This window comes from Mastomys coucha, unplaced genomic scaffold, assembly GCF_008632895.1.
Source record: "Mastomys coucha isolate ucsf_1 unplaced genomic scaffold, UCSF_Mcou_1 pScaffold15, whole genome shotgun sequence".
NCBI classification, from domain to species: domain Eukaryota; kingdom Metazoa; phylum Chordata; class Mammalia; order Rodentia; family Muridae; genus Mastomys; species Mastomys coucha.
In genome coordinates this window covers 15,263,385-15,278,878 of record NW_022196897.1, presented here as the reverse complement: position 1 = coordinate 15,278,878, position 15,494 = coordinate 15,263,385, and the positions used below count along the sequence as shown (strand labels likewise).

At 53.9% G+C, this 15,494-nt stretch overlaps 1 protein-coding gene across 6 annotated transcripts in view; it reads left to right on the top strand.

The window, feature by feature from the left end:
- Positions 1-2,122: 2,122 nt before the first annotated feature.
- Vav2 (vav guanine nucleotide exchange factor 2) overlaps positions 2,123-15,494 on the top strand; it is a 169,354-nt gene continuing 155,982 nt past the window's right edge. For 3 of the 6 annotated variants that reach the window (XM_031369487.1, XM_031369485.1, XM_031369489.1), the window contains exon 1: positions 2,124-2,869. In XM_031369487.1, coding sequence (XP_031225347.1) covers positions 2,666-2,869 — 204 coding nt within the window. In that variant the 5' untranslated portion in view covers positions 2,124-2,665. Of the gene's footprint in view, positions 2,870-15,494 lie in introns of all 6 variants that reach the window. The other 3 variants (XM_031369486.1, XM_031369484.1, XM_031369490.1) reach the window with 2 other exon arrangements.

Below are 15,494 nucleotides of genomic sequence, written 5' to 3'. Positions count from 1 at the left end.
TAGACCAGGCTGGCCTCGAACTCAGAAATCCACCTGCCTCTGCCTCCCAGGTGCTGGGATTAAAGGCAGGCGTCACCACTGCCCAGCAAGTGGTGCTGGCAAATTGGAGTGGAGTTAACACCAGAGTCCATGAAAGAGTATGTTGTAGTTGACCAGCTCCTGATTGGGAATACAGAGATGTTTAGTTCCATTATGATTTAGAACTGCCTCTGGGCAGGCCTTGCTGCTTCAGGCCTCAGCACTCCACACCCATGCTTGGCTGTTAGCCCCTGTCCTGTAAGAGCATTTCATTCTCAGTTCACCGCAGAGCTAGTCACTGGTACTCAGCACAAGTGGCGCTCATGTCCGAAGTGGGGAGGTACGCTTGTCTCCTGGACACTTCCAGAGGGCAATCCTAGTGAACAGTTCTGGACTGAGAGGTTGGGTGAAGTGGGATATGGAGGAGAAGTATCCCTTTTACCAGTCCTCCACATGTTTGTTTTGAGCTCATGAACTCTGACTGACACATGCACAACAGATATCTGGAATTCTTCTCACCCAACTTTCCTTCATTCAGCCCTCCTATTATTTCCGAGGTCTCTACCAAGTACACAGGATGAGTGATGTCCCTACTAGCCAGATAAGGAATTGGGTACCAGAGAGTTCCGCGGGTGCCAGGAGGTCTGGATCTTCTGATTTGTAGGACTGACATGCTAACTCCAAGCTCTGCACTACATAGCCTCTCAAAAACAACATCTAGGAGCATCTAGGCTGTCAGCTGATGCCATTGCCCTCAAGCCCACCAGGGGGCAGCAGACGAACGCTTGATTGGATGGCAAAATTAGTCTGTCTCAGACCTGGTCTTGGTCAGTTTCTGATGAGGCAGGAATGCTGAGTGCGGGAGCACAGAGACCTCTTTTCTGTGAGGGAGCTCCCTGGGTACAGACACGAAGGCGTGAATGCAGCAGCAGTAGCCGGGTGCTTTGATTTCAGCTTTGCAATATCCTCTCTTTCCTTCTTTCTTTTTTTCCCCTGTGGTGCAGGGTGTTGAATGATTCTTAGGGGGATGCTGAAGGGTCTGCCTGTAGCCCCGTGCTTTGGATAATTTAACCCTCTCTCTGCAGGAGGTCCTTCCTCGGAAGCTAGTCAGGGGTGAAGCGGCAGGAGCTGAAGGCTCACCTGTCCTTGAGTCTGGCTCCACCTGGCTGCTCTCCGGATCTCTAGGTGTAGGTTTCATGCTTCCTCCTTAGGTGGGGAAGAGGTGAGGACTTCCTGCAGGGAGAGGCCTTTCTGGGACGGACTGACTTGGGTACAGGCGACAGACTTTAGGTGTGCGCTGCGGTGGGGACTGTCATCTTTCCCTGGACCAGGTAAACTGTGGAAGAGGCAGGGGCTGACAACGCTGCCTAGCCCATAAAAGATTGGCTCTTGGAAACTGGTCACTTTCCTCACTTGCAGCTTCCTTTCATGACACCAGTCTCATAGAAGGCTTGGCTTTGTGAGGTTCCTTTTACCAAAACCCCAGAGCTCCTGATAGACAGTCCAGAGCAAATTAATCTCAATCACAAAATCAGTTATTTATGCTTTTGAAGTCCCTCCCACTGTCACAATGTCCTCAGGACACAACACTGTCTATCCCTCCAGCACCTCCCACTAGACAATCAAGAGGGCTGCCTGTGACCGTACGTGAAGGGTGAAGGGTTTTTTCTCTCTCCGTTACCGTGGAGGCGGAGTGTCTTGCGGACTTTGGCCAGGACAGAGGACTGGAAGAGGACTCTGGGAAGACCTGAGCCTATTAATCAGATTGATGCGGACATAGGGGCGTTAGATGTGTGGGCCAGCCTGGTTCGCGTTCCAGGGTCTGTCTTTGCCGAAAGACCCTGCAAGGGTCTCTTCTGGGGTGCTGCGGCCTCTTCGCTCCACGAGAAAGACCTCCAGGCTTCCACGTGCACCTAAGGGAAAGTCGCGGGCGGGGAGCCTGCGCAGGAGCCCCACCTTCCTCAACTTTCGCTGGCGGCCCAGGGGCAGGAAGTGGGAGGACGGGTTGGAGGCGGTGCTTGGGTCGTCGGGGAGGTGCCGGGTGAAGGTGCCAGCTCCGCCCCCGGCCCCGCCCGGCCGTGGCCGCGCCCCCTGCACCCCCAGAGCCCAGGAGCCTCGGAGCCTCGGAGTCCCAGTGCCCCGCGAGTAGCGTCGAGCTCGCGGGCCCAGCGAACAAAGCGACAGTGGAGCGAGCGGCTCAGGCGCCGGACGCAGGGAGCGAGCGACCCGCTGCGCCTTTGTCTCGGGTGGGGCAGGAGCGGCGGCCGGAGCGGGGCGCCCCGGGCGCAGAATGCGGCGCCCAGAGGGGCGGATCGAGGAGAGCTGCGGCGGCAGGAGGCGTGGAGCCCGAGCGGACTTGGGTGTGTGAAAAGGGGACCCCGCACGCTGCCCGGCGAGCGTCTGGTGGCCGCACGTGGGCGGGAGCGGCGGCCCGCTAGTAGCCCGAAGAGGAGAAGGAGGAGGAAGAGGAGGGCCGTGCGGCCGCGCAGCGGGGACCCGGGGCCGCCTGCGCGAAGCCCCGCCCCGGCGGCCGAGCCCCGCGCGGGCGGGCGGGATGCCCCGCGGTCACCGCACTTTGGCCGGAACGCTGTCCTGAGCCGGCTGGCCCAGCGGCCGCGGCGGCGAGCGCACGGGCGCCGCGGGCGCCATGGAGCAGTGGCGGCAATGCGGCCGCTGGCTCATCGACTGCAAGGTCCTGCCGCCCAACCACCGCGTCGTGTGGCCCTCGGCGGTGGTCTTCGACCTGGCGCAGGCGCTGCGCGACGGAGTCCTTCTATGCCAGCTGCTGCATAACCTCTCCCCCGGCTCCATCGACCTTAAGGACATCAACTTCCGGCCGCAGATGTCCCAGGTGAGGGTCCCGGCACTGCAGGAGGGGCTCGGGTGTGCGACCTGAGGGGCGCATTGACTGGAGCGCGGGCTGCGGGAGGCCCAGGTTCCCTGGCCGGAGCGTCTAGCTCAGGGGTTAGTGCAGAGCAGGGCACGTCCCGGTCTCCGCCTCCCGCTTTAGAGAGCGGCGGTCCCCGAAGGCGCGAAGTTGGCTAAAGTCCCCCAGCCTAGGGCGCGCCACCGCCGCCGCGGGAACCGTTTGTGTGTGCCGGCTCCCCAGTCTACGGCTGCCTGAAGGAGAGCGCCCAGTACTGCAGTCTCGCGCCCAGGCCCGGGTCCCCGAGTGTCCCTTCCAACCCGGTGCTTGCCACGCCGAGGGCCGCGTCCCCAGGCTGCGCGCCGGGCGACCGGATGATGAGTTGGAGCCGGTGGAGGATGAGATGGAGTGGTGGCTACGTTGACCGGCAGCTGGGCGGAGGGGCCGAGCCGGGCCGGGTGCTACGGCCGAAGGGAGCGGGAGGGCCGGGCACCGCCCCCTCTCTGGCCTGCGCCTTCTCCCAGACCCAGCCCGGGACCAGCAGCCTTCAGTGCCTTCCTGGAGGGCCTCTGGGGTGGAGTACCCTTCGCCTTCTCACTGCCCCCATTTCGGTGGTCTCTTCAGTGTGGCCTTTGTGGAGGCCGAGGCACGCGTGTGACCGCAGGGCAGGGCAGGGCAGGGCCGGAAAATGTCCGCTCTACTGGCTGAAGCTGCTTTTCTTGGCCCCCTGAAGGATACTTGGCGGAGAGTTAAGCAAATTCGAGGCATGTGGCCCGCCCTTCGGGGGTCCCGGATCCCCCGCCCGATTGCTCCTTAAAGGGATCTGGGAGGCGGGGAGAAGTTAGGCATCTCTTGTTCAGCCGGGTACTGTCCAGGTGTGACCCGCCCACTTCGAAACTCCTAGTGGACGCCGGGAATTCTCTTCTAGGACTGTGGGAAACGCAGTGACTCTCAGAGAGAATCCTGATATTCTGGCGGGTTTCACCCCTCCCCCCAAAGCCTCTGCCCTTTGGCTGTGTCTGCCTTTCCATAGAGATGAGGCCAGCCCTTTCCCGTTTGACAAAAGAGAGCCCCTTGAGGGAAAGAGAGGGGATTGTCCTCCTACTTGATAGCAATACCCCAGCAGCCCAGAGAGCCAGAGAGGGAGCCTTCAGGGTCTGTCTTGCCTCTGGTGTCCTGCAAGATCTGAGTGGTAGCACGCTTAAATAGTTGCTGTAGGGAGGACTTTCACAGACCTGGAAAGTTGGGGCTGGGAGGCTGCAGAGTTTTTAACCCCTTTCAAGGCTAGAGAAAGGGAAGGTGCCAACTCCTACACATAGCTAGGTCTTGACTCCCCTTCTCCTTATGGGCCTTCACTGACCTGGAGGCTAAAACAGCTTGCTTCTGGCAGGTTCTGTTGCTGGGCTTGGAGGCTTGAGCCTGACCTGGGGTTGCGGGTGGGGTGGGGTTAAGAGGGTGAGGCTGATTGGCAGGGATATTGGGAGGAGCTGGTCCCTGTGGTTTGGTCTGGATCTGATGAAGGATGCTGGCTTGGGCAGGTTTCGGGATTCAACCCCTGGGACCAGGGACTTTCTAGGCTTTACCAGCTGAGGATTACTGACACCACGGTCTGTGTTCTCTTCTTGCTTGTTATCTTGTGTAGGCTGCTCTGTCCCATGGTCTCTATAAAGCAGGTGCTCACTGAACCTCATGGCCCCATGTGTGTATTCATAAGGAAAGAAGCAAACAGAGCTGGCTGTGCAGGGTCTGGGAGAGACTTTTCTCTCTAGGTGCTTGCTCTATGCTACAAGAAGCTCACATTTCTGATAAGGGGAGAGATGGTGTCTCCTTGATTTGTGGTGACTGGAGCACAGAAGGACTCACAACTGCCCTTTCTTTCTTGGGCCTCCTTGAGCTAGGCACAATCTGTGGAGTGGAGTGTCACCTCTGATGTGTAGATGGCAGTTAAAGCTCAGAGGGTTTCACAGGTGTGGCCCAGGTCACCCAGGCAGTTAAACTAAGTGGTTTAAACTAGCTTGTGTATATATAGACATCTTTCTAAAGAAATGGTGAATTCGCTGGGCGGTGGTGACACATGCCTTCAATCCCAGCACTTAGGAGGCAGAGGCAGGCAGATTTCTGAGTTCGAGGCCAGCCTGGTCTACAGAGTGAGTTCCAGGACAGCCAGGGCTACACAGAGAAACCCTGTCTCGAAAAAAAACAAAAGAAATGGTGAGTTCAGAGGACTTGCCTCAGCTGCCCAGCAGTCTTGCTAAGTTCTTTGAGCTTCTCCTGGGACCTGTGTGTGGGCTTTCTGGGGTAGTGGGAACATGCCTGCTTTCCCTGGACATCTGGATCCTTTACGGGGAGTCAGCCAGGCCATTTGGCAGGGAACAAGAGGCTGGTTTCTTTCTCCCTGTTTGTCATGTGCCAGAACATGTCCAGCTCACTGGCCTCTAGTATCCCCGGATCCTTGAAGGCCACGTAGCTTCCAGGTAAACCTTCAGGACTTCCAGGTAAACCTCAGGACCCTCCCATCTTGAGTTATCTCAACTGGGCTATTGGTTCTAGGGGAGTATAATGGAAAAAAAATTTTTTTTGAGACACAGTCTGACTGTAAACCTGACTGGATAGAACTTGCTACATAGGCCAGGCTGACCCAGAATTCTCAGAGACCTGCCTGTCTCTACCTCCCAAGTGCTGAGATGAAAAGAATGTACCATTATACCAGGCCTGGCAATAGGCATTTATTAGGCATCTGTTGCTGTTGGGTCCTGATGGTCATGGAGAGATACTGGCTGCCTGCTTTGTTGTGTCCTCTTGAATGGGCAGGATAGGATGTACCGTGTGCTCCAATGCCTGGAAGCAGCTCTGGGCTTAATTAAGCTAATTAGGTATATTCACTAATTATTGATCCTACAAAGGGGCCTATGGAGTTGACGTGGCTGCAGTTAAGGGTACCTTGCCCCCTGACAGTCTACATGTTTGCTCTAGGGAGGCCTCCTAAGTAGGGGTCTTGTTCACTTGGCTCTGTCATGCTCATAGCAACTGGGTGGCCTTCTCTCTGTAGGACGCCAGTGGTCTGTCTGCTGCAGGGATGCAGCCTAGATCTCTGAATACCTGATCACCAGGGTTTGCCTCCGTGTGACCTCCATGTTCCCCCTCTCCCCTAACCTTCTGGCCTTGTGCTTCTTGTCTCCTCCTCCCCATGGTTTTTCCTCTTGTGCCCACCACATGCTCACTTACCTTCCAGTCTGGTTCTTTGTCAGCTGTCTTGGGGGCTCTTCCTTCTCTAAGAAGCTTCCTCTGACTGCTCCCTTTTTTATCCTGAGTCTCATATTGGGATAACACTGCTCAAGTATACATCTCTAATGCTGCGCTTTCAACACTTTTCCTGCGCACAGCACTTAACTAGCTGCCCACTCACGTGGACTCAAGCCCTGGGGGAGGTAGATCATTCATCCAGTCCAACAGTTGTGGGTCCTTAAGGATGTGGCCCTCTCCAGGCAGGACTACATCCTTTCTGGTTCCCTTCAGCCTGGCTTGCTGTGCAGAGCAATGTTCTTTCCTTTTACCTGTGTTCAAGGAATAATTCCTTTGCCTGGGTCCATGTTACAGGGTTGGGGAGGAGCAGGAGAGAGGGGAGCATGCTGGCCAGTGTTCTCATGAAGCCTTGACAAGCAAGGGCAGCCAGTGGATGAGGAAGAAATGGTTTTGATTGAGAAAGAAGCCATCGGATGGGTACCCAGCTCCTTGAGTGTATGTGTGGGGATTCTGTTGGAGAGGCTGCGGTTCAAGACCCGGGATTTGGGAAGCAGAGAAAAGAAAGCTGGTTCTCAGGGAAGCCAGGCAGTTTTAAAAAGATGTGTGTGGGTGCACGCGCACGCGAGTGTGTGATGTGTGTGTGTGTGATATGGTGTGTGCTGTGTGTGTGTGTGTGTGTGTGTGATGTGGTGTGTGTGTGTGGTGTGTGTGTGTGTGTGTGTGATGTGTGTGTGTGTGGTGTGTGTGTGTGATGTGGTGTGTGTGTGGTGTGTGTGTGATGTGGTGTGTGTGTGTGTGGTGTGTGTGTGTGTGTGGTGTGTGTGTGATATGTGAATAGGAGTACAGATACGCTGGAGTCAGAACAGAGTATTCAATCCCTTGGAGGTGGGGTTATGTCCAATTGTGAGCTGCCTGATGTAGGTGCTGGGAACCAACCTTGGGTCCTCTGGAAAACCAGCAAGTGCTGCTTAACCAGAGAGCCATCTTTCCAGCCTCAAGCCAGGCAGTTTTACAATCTGAGAATGGCTCCGACTCATGGCCAAGTTGTATACACTTTCTTGTGGATCTCTGAGCAGTAGCAGGAACTTGGTACTTTTTGCCCTTGATGCCCAGTGCATTCCCTACAAACAAATGTGCATTTTGCCACCACTGCAGAAAGGCACTCAGGTGTCCCAGTTAAGTGTCCTTTCCAGCAAAGGTGACCTGGGATCTTCAGCTGCTCCTCTCTGCCCGAGGCCTCTCTCCAACAGTCACATGCTTTGCTCCGCATGGCCGAGGTCCCAGCTCCTTGGATTTGAGTTCAGCTGATGCCTCAGGATTAGACTCAGGCTGTGCCCCTGCAGTGGGGTGTGGCATCCTGCTATGTTACCTTTCCCCTTGGATCAGAGCGGGTGGCTTTGAGGCTCAGCATCGAGTGTCCACTGGGGATGTTGAGTTTAACTGCTTGATCATTGGGGAACCTAGGTTCAGGGAGCTGCCTTGAGACAAGGTAAATATTGATTTCTCCTCTCCCTCCCCTCTCCTCTCCCCTTTTCTCCTCTCTCCACTTCTTTCTGTCCCCCCTCCACCCCCCAGCATGGGTTATGTTTCCTGTTTTATTCTAATCTGCTACCACCATTATTTACCTCGGTGCTCACATTGTCTCGGGCGACAGTGGGAACTGGTCCAGGTTGGCGTCTGCATATCTCTGGCACATTCCCAGTCATTCTGGGATCATCGCTGACTAGCTGGCACAAGATGTTCTAGGCTCATCTGTGTATTCCTTTGTCCTAGCTCAGGAGCTGGCCCCTGCTTCAATGGATGCAGTTCCTTGGTAGGAGAAGGGTATGTCAAGGCCAAGATGGGGAGGGGTGTGCTCAGGACTCCTGGAAGCTCTTAGTGCTTACCTGGGGAATGCATGTGAAAGCATATATGTATATGTGTGTCTGGACACGCCTGCGTGTGCACACATTCTGTGCTTATTTGTGGTCTATGTATGTGAATACAGCCAATACTAAGTTCCAGCTAGGTTTACACAGGACTGGAGAACTGGTTCTGTGGTAAGAGTCTTGCTGCTTTTTTGGCAGATCTGAGGTTGAATTCCAGCACCCATACTGGGTGACTCACAAGGGCTTACTATGAGAGCTCTAGTGGATCCAGTTGCCCTTTACTGGCTCTGCAGGTAGTTTCATTCATGAATACTCACACCATCTTTTTTGTTTGTTTGTTTGTTTGTTTTTGTGACAGGGTTTCTCTGTATAGCCCTGGCTGTCCTGGAACTCACTCTGTAGACCAGGCTGGCCTCGAACTCAGAAATCTGCCTGCCTCTGCCTCCTAAGTGCTGGGATTAAAGGCGCCACCAATGCCTGGCTTCCCCTGAGCCATGTTGTCTACTCTATAACACTAATTTTAATGACGCATTTTACTTAGTGTATGCTGTTAGCAGAACACCACTGGGAGGGTGAAAGCCAGATCTTTGGGGTTGTAGAAGTTCTGTCTTGCTATGGATAAAACACAGATACTTATGTGTAGCACTCAGCTTTGTGCAGGAGGGGGAGGGATATAGGGTGTCTGAAGCACTCTTTGAGGCAGTAGGGGTGGGAGCAAAGCGGGAGAGAGTGTGATTCTGGGGCTGGTGTTTCTGTGAGGCTGAGGCCATGTTTGGGTTGCTCAGGTGGCTGCAGTGTCAAGGACTTGCTGATGCTCAGGGGGTTGCAGTGTCAGGGATGCTCAGGTGGCTGCAGTGTCAGGGACTTGCTGATGCTCAGATGGCTGCAGTGTCAGGGATGCTCAGGTGGCTGCAGTGTCAGGGACTTGCTGATGCTCAGGTGGCTGCAGTGTCAGGGATGCTCAGGTGGCTGCAGTGTCAGGGATGCTCAGGTGGCTGCAGTGTCAGGGACTTGCTGATGCTCAGGTGGCTGCAGTGTCAGGGATGCTCAGGTGGCTGCAGTGTCAGGGATGCTCAGGTGGCTGCAGTGTCAGGGATGCTCAGGTGGCTGCAGTGTCAGGGACTTGCTGATGCTCAGGTGGCTGCAGTGTCAGGGATGCTCAGGTGGCTGCAGTGTCAAGGACTTGCTGATGCTCAGGGGGTTGCAGTGTCAGGGACTTGCTGATGCTCAGGTGGCTGCAGTGTCAGGGACTTGCTGAGAGAGGTGCAGGACTTCCAGCAGCATTGCCCCTAGGCCTGGTCTGATGCTCACACAGTGGCTGTTGTTAGCTGGCCTGTACCTTTGTCTCTCTGTGTCTAGGAGATGTATGTTGGTTCAGGACAGCAAACTCAGAACAGGGATAGTGAAGACTGATGGGTTGTGCGGCTGATGTCTGAGGTGTCAGGACCCTGTGTTAAATGGCAGAAGGACATGGTCTCCTCAGTCCTGTCCCCCTTATCAGGCCTCCTTTCTCAGATTACTTGAAAACATCTTTTCTCCCACATGCCTTGTGGGCCATTCAGCTTTCTTCTGGAGTAAGGTAATCAGTGTTTGCTGTCAAGAGTTAGGTCAGAATATTTTAGGCATCATGGGCCAGATGGCCTCTGTCCTAGCACACCCACCTCCAACTCTGCCCTCATAGCAGAAAGTGTAGCTGTAGCTGTTTTCTGAACCAAGAGTGAGGCTGTGCTCCAGTATGATGTATTTATTGAGATAGAATTCTGTGTTTCATATATTCCAACCATTAAAATAAAACCTTCCTTGGGAACTGAGATGTAGCCTGGTGGCATTTACCAGGCCCTGGGCTCCATCCCCAGCACCACCACATCAGACACACACACACACACACACACACACACACACACACAGTCTCACACACACAGACACACACACAGACACACACACACTCACACACATACACACATACAGACAAACAGACACACAGTCTCACACATACAGATACACACACTCACACACAGAGACACACACACACACACACAGACACATGTGCAGACACATACATACACACACAGAGACACATACACACATACACACACAGACACACACACAGACACATACTCCTACATTCCTTGGTTTGTAGGGTGTATAAAGCAGGCTATATAGACAGATACAGTAGAAGGAGCCCAGCCTGGTAGCACAGGCTTGACATACCAGTTACTTGAATAGTGAGGCAAGAGAACCACAACTTCAAAGCTGGCCTGGAAACTTATTGAGGCTCTGTCTTAAGATAGAGTATAGGGGCCGGGCAGTGGTGGTGTATGCCTTTAAACCCAGCACTTGGGAGGCAGAGGCAGAGGCAGAGGCAGAGGCAGGCAGATTTCTGAGCTCGAGGCCAGCCTGGTCTACAGAGTGAGTTCTAGGACAGCCAGGGATACACAGAGAAACCCTGTCTTGAACTCCTCCCTCCCCCAAAAGAAAAAGAGGGTATAGAGGCTAAGACTAAAGCTTAGCGGTAGAAGACTTGACTAATACACACAGAGTTCTGGAGCAAATTGCAGCTGTGGGTCATGCAAAGCCAAGGGCTGAGATTCAGAAGATCAGCATGTGGCACTGGGAGTGCTAGGGTCTGTTGAATTCTGATCCCTCTTTTTCTCCCTCCTCCTATTCCTTCTCCTTGTCATCTTAACACAAACTAGAAGAAGAGGAGGAGGAGGAGGAAGAGGAGGAGGAGAAGGAAGAGGAGGAGGAAATGCCTCCATCAGATTGCTTGGAGGCATGACTGTAGGACTTTTTTTTTTTTTTCTCTTAATTAATGATTGATGTGGGATGGGCCCAGTTGGCCCACCATGGACAATGCCATCTCTAGGCAGGTGGTCTTGGGGTGTAGAAGAAAGCAGGGTGAGCAAGCCAAGAGGAGCATCTCAGTTTTGCTCTCAGTTCCTGCCCCTGGGTTCCTGCCTTGGCTTCTGCTGATGAGGGACTGTGTATAACTTGTGAGCCGAATAAACCCTTGATCTCCCAAGTTGCTGTTCGTAGTGGTGTTTTATCTCAGCAGTACAAACCTAACTAAGATACTTTCCTTGCAGTTTCCTGCACCAGCTGATCCGCCAACCCTGTGCTGATGCTCACCTGGTCAGAGGTGGCCCTGTCTTTCTGTCTGGCACCTGGTGCTCTAACTCAGCCTCTGGCTGCCTCTGGTTGCTTCCTGCTTCCTGGTCATTGCCCTGCAGTTGCTCCTTAGCCTCCCCCTTCCCCTCCCCCTCCTGCTCCAGTGCTTCCTCAGGCTCTAAACTTTGAGAAGGGCTCTTGGTCCACCTCCCCCATACTGGTTGTCCCTGTCTGCTCTTTGCCAAAAGCCCTTGACAAGCTTGTCTAACAGGAAGTGCTGGACAAGAGCAAACTGCTGACCTGTTTTTCTCATGCTTCCTTGATGACCTCGGTCACTTAGTGCCCTCAGTAAAGTGTCCCTGGTGTGGAAGCCAGACTGGTGAGGGTCCTTTGCACTTAATTTCCTTCCTTGCAATAGGATGACAGTCCCTGTCTCTCCACACCCCCCACATCAGGCTCTCAGGAGGATTTTGTGGGAGATGTATGCTTGGCTGCCTCAGGATGCTGCACGCCTTGCCCACCCTCTTGCTTCTTGCTCCTGTGGTATCCAGATCTGTGCTGCATGGGGCAGCCACCTTCCTCTCCAGTCCCCTGGCCCTTGGCAGGTCAGGCCCTGTTAGTCATTCCCACTGGCCGGAGGAGGAGGCTTCTCTGGTCTCGTGTCCCTGGGTGAACTGGGTATCTAACAACTCAGAAGTCTAAGGTGACTGAAAGGGCCTTCTGCCCTCTCTGTGGCTTCTTGGGCAGGGACTTCAGACTGCACAGGCAGAAGAAGATGGACACATACCACCTTTGTTGTTCGTGTGTTTCAGAGTTGTACCTGGGGACTGAACCCGGGTCTTCTGGAAGAGCAGCCAGTGGTCTTAACCTAATGAGCCATCTCTCTAACCCTCTAGGGAGCATTTATCTCTTGACCATCCAGGCACTGAGCTGGGTGACTCTGGCCTTATTAATGCATGGGGGGAGGGAAAGGGGAGGGACCAGCTGAGGTCCTACAGCTGTGTTGGGGCCCAGACTTCTCGTCAGCCAGGGCAGGCATTTGGCAGGGTTCTTAGGCTGGTGGGAGGGGGGATGCCAGGAGCCAGTAACAGAATAGGCCTCGGGGATGGCCTATGAGCTTTGTTGTGGCTACATGGTCTATCCTTCACCTGTTTCCAGATGATGGGGAGGGGACTCAGCCTTATTTACAAAGCACCCACCACTGGTCATTGTGTCACAGAGATAGCTCTGTGTGCTGACCCGATAGATAAATAGAGAAGCATAAATGGAGAAGCAAGCTCGCAGGAGACTGGGGCTGGCACTTACCCACAGGATCATCAGGGTGCTTTCTTGGCCAGGTGATGGTGGTCCCCTTGCTTTCCTGTTTTTCTTGGGAAGCTCTTGTTTCCAAATATTTCAGTAGTTGCACTAGCAAACAGGCTGCTTAAGTAAGGTTCAGATGGGGCCTGCTGGAGAGGATGGGCTTACTGCCGTCACTGGGCTCCTGTCTGTCAAGAACAGCCATGGCTCCTGCCTTAGAGTCGTGTGTGTGTGTGTGTGTGTGTGTGTGTGTGTGTGTTTGTTTGTTTGTTTGTTTGCTTTTTCGAGACAGAGTTTCTCTGTGTAGCCCTGGTTGTTCTGGAACTCACCCTGTAGACCAGGCTGGCCTCGAACTCAGATATCAGCCTGCTTCTACCTCCCAAGTGTTGGAATTAAAGGAGTGCGCCACCATTGCCCGGCTTGTCTTAGAGTTTTTGCACGTGGAAGTCTCCTGTGCACTCCTCCTACCCATCAACATCCTTTGTGGAGTGTGGCTGGTCCACATCCACACTTTTCCCCAAGGGCTGGCATCCTAGACCCCACCCACTCACACAGAAGTGACCTTAGCAGATGCTGGGGAACCTCTGGCTCCATCCCGGTCTCCAGCTCTTGGGCAGGGTGTGATTGCAGACGTGTCTCTGGGTGGACACCATCAGAGCCCTGGTTCCGTGTAGCCCAAGTCTGAGTCCTGAATCTGTCTCTTGCAGATTCTATGTCTTCTTGGCTGTTGGTGTTGGGCCTTGCTTTCTCAAGGTAATTTTAAAGAGCCACAGAATAGGATTTGGTTGAGGACTGATTGAGGTAGCAGAGGGAAGTCAAAGCTCACTAGGACAGTCCCTGACCTTTGAGAAGGGCTTGGTGGATAGGGTAATCCTACACCCCTTGCGGAGTTGGAGCTGAGATTCCTCTCATCCATCTGCTAACAGGCCCAACAGAACAGAGTCAACTCAGGACCCCATGTTTGGCATTAGTCAACCCCCCCACCAGCAAGGCTGAGCTCACCCTCAGCCTGTGATTTCCCCTGGGTACCCAGGGGCCCCCTGACTGCATAGTATCCTGTAGTTGTAACTGACTTTGGCTTTTGGCTCCAAAAGATAAACAAGAATAGCAGTCTCCAAAGAGGAGGTGACAGGTCTGTGCCCAGGCTTGCTTGACCTGGGGCCAGACCTGACTGAGATGTCCTGAAACCTTCCAGTGATAGTTTCACAAGGGCAGACTCGACTACAAACAGTGATCTGAGGTCTGTGTGTGTTTGCCACGCTTTATAGCGTTTGTATAAGGAAGGATTAAAAGAGTTTTTATAGGGCCCGTACCTGCTCCGGAGCCAGCTCAAACCTGAAGCCATAGATGCCCCTCCTGGCTCCTTTTCTGTACTTTTGGTTTGGGGCGGGCACAGTGGTCTGGTCCCCTTTTCTTCTGATATTTCTTTAGCCTTGCCGTTTCCAGGATCACCGAGTTTGCTCCAAGTCCCCTCACCCCTTTGCCATCGGTGCAGGGTGGGGCCGGTTGCTTGCTTATCTTCTTTCATTTAGATGACCTTTCGAAATGTTGCTGCTTTTGGAGTCATGTATTAATTACATCAAGCCCTTTGGGGGCTGCGTCGGGAGGGTTCTGAGGTAGGAACTGGGCATGGTCTCCCAGGAGCAGAACCCTATACCCTTCCGGACATTGCGCCTGTCTTTTCTATCCCGTGCCTCTCCAGCCCTCACTTCATAGGTCGCTTCCCTTTTAAAAGCAGTGAGGTTTTTCTGATCTTCACTGTTGCCTACACACTGGAGCACACAGCCAGGTACATGCAGGTGGTGCGGGCCTGTGCTGAGTGTGATATAGGACTTCTATGCATAGATGCATGATGTTGGGCCACCTCTGGAACCCTGCTGCTGCGAGAAGTTTTGGCTTAGGCGCCCCCCTTTTGATCCCAGAGCCTTATTCCTTCAGGCACCCCCAGAGGTCTGAGGCTCACGTTGCTGTCTTGTTTTCTACCCTCAGTGAGATGTAGAGGTTTGTGGTCATGTGGGAGCATGGGCCCCTATCTCTTAACTGTGTAAGATGGTGATCAGCCCAAGACCATTGTGTCATGTCCTCTGGTGTAAAGGGCAGCTGGGCATGTGTAGTCTACCAATTGACATGTGTCCCCCACCCCCAACCTGTTGTGGTAGGTAGAAGGCTCTGGTCCCTTATGTTCATTCAGCCCTGCTCTGAGACCCACCTTTCTTCTTTTCTTACCCCTCCCCTCCCCTCCTCTCCTCCTATCGATGCCCCTCCCTGGTCCTTATTGTGTTTATTTAGCAGCGGGGACAGGAGGGGCCACAGTTGCTTGGGTGAAAGAAAAGACCCCTTTTGCCTCTTTGTACCTATAGGTGATAGATACATTGCTCTACATGCTGGCCCAGGGTGCCTATCTGCATCCGTTGCTTGTTTTCACCCCAGAGCACACAGGAAGCCTGTGTAGGCAGGGCAGCCATGGAGACCGGCTGGTTGCTGTGTCTCTCTCCTAGCCTCAGCTTACTCGTTGCCTCAGTGGCAGGGTGGTTCACCCACTCTCACCCTGCTCCTATGTGCTCACCTTTCATCCTCTTTGATTAATTAATTAATTGATTAATTTTGCTTTCAGTTTATTTGAGACAGTCTCATACGACCCAGCTTGATCTTTAACTCACTGTATTGCTGAGGATGGCTGTGAACTTCTGATCCTTCTGCGTCTACTTCCCAAGTACTGGGATTACTTGCATACGCCACAATGCCTGGCCCTTCTTGCCTTTTCTCAGGTCTTCCTTATGGTCTGGCCCCTTCTCCCATTGGGTCTGCTGCTGAGGGGGTGGGTGATGCAGCTGCCTGGGGATTCCATAAGATTTCCCCTCCCAATCTCCAGGAGACAGCTTCCCCTTAATACTGGTCTCTTCCATCTATCTTCAGCTTGGCACCTGCTACACGATGCTCTCCCCCCAGCCCCCAGCTGTCAGGGACAGAGAGAGGCACCCTCTTCCCATACTGAGGAGTCAGGGCCAGACTCCCTCATATGAAGGAGGAAGGGTATCCTGGTGGCTGCAGCTCTGTGGCCCTGTGCTTCAGGCTTGTGAAAAGGGATCTTT